General features: G+C 35.3%; 1 protein-coding gene across 1 annotated transcript; it reads right to left on the reverse strand.

Moving 5' to 3' along the window:
* Positions 1-1088: 1088 nt before the first annotated feature.
* Positions 1089-2246, reverse strand: LOC141704330 (F-box protein At3g07870-like). The gene has a single exon (XM_074507574.1). The coding sequence runs from the start codon at positions 2244-2246 to the stop codon at positions 1089-1091; it is 1158 nt and encodes a 385-aa protein (XP_074363675.1).
* Between the last annotated feature and the right edge of the window lie 790 nt (positions 2247-3036).

Here is a 3036-nt window from a genome sequence, read left to right on the forward strand (position 1 = left end):
CATAGGCAGTTAATTGAACAGCAACTTTCTTCGAACTGAAAGTACACAAACTTCCATAATGGCCTTTGGATCATAAACTAAGCAATGAAGATTGTCATAGACACATACTACATCATAATTCCTAACTATTAAAATCAAGATATCGAGAAACAAGTTGAAAATCAAGATAAACCAGAGTAGCCCTAAACAGCTTTAAAGCTTTCAGGATACATTTAAATCCGATGAACAACTTTGAGCTTCTAGCGCAGACAGAGCAGCGAGAGCACTTATAGTATATGTTATCAGACACAGTTTTAAGGTTTAATTAAACTGGTTTTTGTGATTTTCTTTCACTTTCACATACATAACCCCGAATGAACTTATGCATTTTTGTCATTTGACTTTAAACTTACTTCTTAACCCAACTCGCTTTGGTTTAACACTCAATTTTAGGGAAATACTAACATCTACAAATGAAAAGCCACTCTAAAAGAAATATGCCTCTAAATCTTACAGTTCTTCCGTGTGGATAACTTATACAAGTAACATAATGTAAGATAGGATTACAAATGTAAAACCAGCTGTATAATTCAAACTGCAACTTAGCTAACAACAGAAGTTATAACAAGGCCTTCCTAAATGAAAAATTTAAAGTATGACCACCAAATTTGACCTAAAACCAAAGCCCAACAAAGCTAGGCCAAAGCTGAATAAATAAAATAAACTACACTCATCAAGATGAAAGGGAAATAATACTATGAATCATGAAAAACAGAATCAACCAAGAGCAATTTACAAGCATACAACATAAAAATCATTTATATGATATGTAAATGTTATAAAAATGTCAAGCACTAAATGCTAAAGTTATCTCGCAGCCTACAGTAATTATTAAATTTTGAAATTAGGAGTACATACAAATATTAGATAAACAACTAGAAAAGCTTAAAACATAACGTGTTCTTGAAATGGAACTAGTTATAAAAACCTTGTATTTTTGCAGTAAAATAAGCAATGTTCAACAACTTAGATTACTCGGCCTTAGTACTCGGGAGACTGCTCGGACTCGGCCCTATTTTCGATCCTGTTTTGCTCTATTCGGTTATAAGTCAGTCTTCTACTTGAGGAGACTCCCATCTTTTGACACCCTCCAAGGTGAAACTCCTCTCTAGACTGATAAAACCGGGGACATAAGTCATCGCACCAAATGTGAGAAACTCACCCTCCGGGAAAATGTGATGTCGCAATGTTTTACGTTGAGGATGATAAGTGAACAATTGAAGTTGGTCACAATACATTAAGATGTTCCCATCTTTGAGAACTTTAAGAAGCCGAACCATGTCGGTATTTATACCTTCATGTAACGGAGGATTAGGAGTGATGATGAGTTTTTTACTCCAACTATCTTCCACGCCATAATCTCTCTTCACCCAAATAGAAAGTTCAGAGTATAGTGTTATATCACATATACACAAGCAACCTTTAAGTACTCCCAAGTTCCTAAAATGATTATGGACTCCCAAGATGCTAAAATGATCTGTATTCCCAGGAGCCCGTGGAGGAGCTTCCATTGGACGAAATAATTCTCTATCCAAATCGAAAGCACATATTAGTTCACCAGCTAACCAATGGAGGCGGCCACTGACATAGTGACCCCTATCATGTTCATTCAGATGGAAGGGGACATGTCCTAGATCTCTCCACATGCCGGTTCCAAGCGTATAAACCTCGCTCCCTAGGTCATATTCAGTTGAAGGAAATCTACCCTTATAAAAACGTACAATCTTGTACTGTTGGTTCGATTCAACAAGTCCAAAGCCATAATATCCCTTTAAATATGATACTCTGGTGTACTCGGAATCTTGAAGGCGTATGTACTCTTGTGTAATTGGATTGCATACATATGCTGAATCATCATAACTATCTTCTAAGCATATTAACCCATTAACTGATCCAATTAACCCCACATAGTCTCCCAAGGCAAGTCCCGGGGAAAATCTCATCATAGGCTCGTGATGAATATCATGTTGGCGATGTTGGTCATCTAGTTCAACCACTGCAAGGTCACCATCATTGTCATCATCTACGTCCTCGGCGTCTCCTTGATGAAGTAAAAGCATTTTAGATGATATAGAGAGATGCAGACGCGAAAAAAATGGTCCTGAAACTATATTACACCATCTTTTGCACACGCTTTTGCATGACACTATTGTCCTCACAGGAGTTCTTGATATAATTTCAGCAATCAATTCTTCTGGTAAGTCCATAGTGGAGAATTTGTCACTGCACACCTTGCATCAAATAAAATAATTCTTTTCAGTGAAGAAATATATCATTGACTAATTTTATAAATCTCAAACAAAACAAAGAATCATTATGCAAATGCACCTCTATCTTCATTCAAATTTCCAAAATAAAAAAAATTCATATATCATGATTTGTTAAATATTAGCTAGGATATGACACAAGTGAGATCATGTCACAATGGTGACATCATAATTAATGTAGCAAGAGGAGCCACCAAGTGACAAAAGCAAGCTTTAAAGAGAAGCTATGTTTTTTTATATAAAGAGACTTACTCTTCCTTCTTGTATAACAAAGCACAACAGAAAATGCAGCAGAAGTGGTAGTATAGACAATACACACAGTTCACTGTATTCTTGTGTTCATTATCTTGCTCTGTAGTAGTATAGCAATGCACACAGTTAACTGTACTCTTGTGTTCATTATCTTTCTCTCCTTCTTTTTCTATATTTAGTCATATATACATATATATTGTGACATGATTATATTTCTAAAGAAAATCATGTCTTGACTTAAATTTATTAACAATTAACATACTAAGTCCCAATGTATTAAAAATTTAATAGATTAAATGGCTTGATTTGGAATCCAATCTATTTTGACCGAGGCCAAATTAATAAAACCCTTTTATTCTTAAAACTTTCATCCTGATTCTAATGGGAATATTTCCCCTGTGATGAGCTCTAGTGATGCGCTCTTCAATCCAACATACAAGTGGAATCCCAAGGGGGGTGTATTAACACATACATGAAC

The sequence above is a fragment of the Apium graveolens genome, unplaced genomic scaffold (assembly GCF_009905375.1).
Source record: "Apium graveolens cultivar Ventura unplaced genomic scaffold, ASM990537v1 ctg7720, whole genome shotgun sequence".
NCBI classification, from domain to species: Eukaryota; Viridiplantae; Streptophyta; class Magnoliopsida; order Apiales; family Apiaceae; genus Apium; species Apium graveolens.

What these genes read in the sequence shown, in the direction of transcription:
- LOC141704330 (XM_074507574.1), bottom strand. Translation starts at nt 2,246, where the DNA reads ATGGACTTACCAGAAGAATTGATTGCTGAAATTATATCAAGAACTCCT.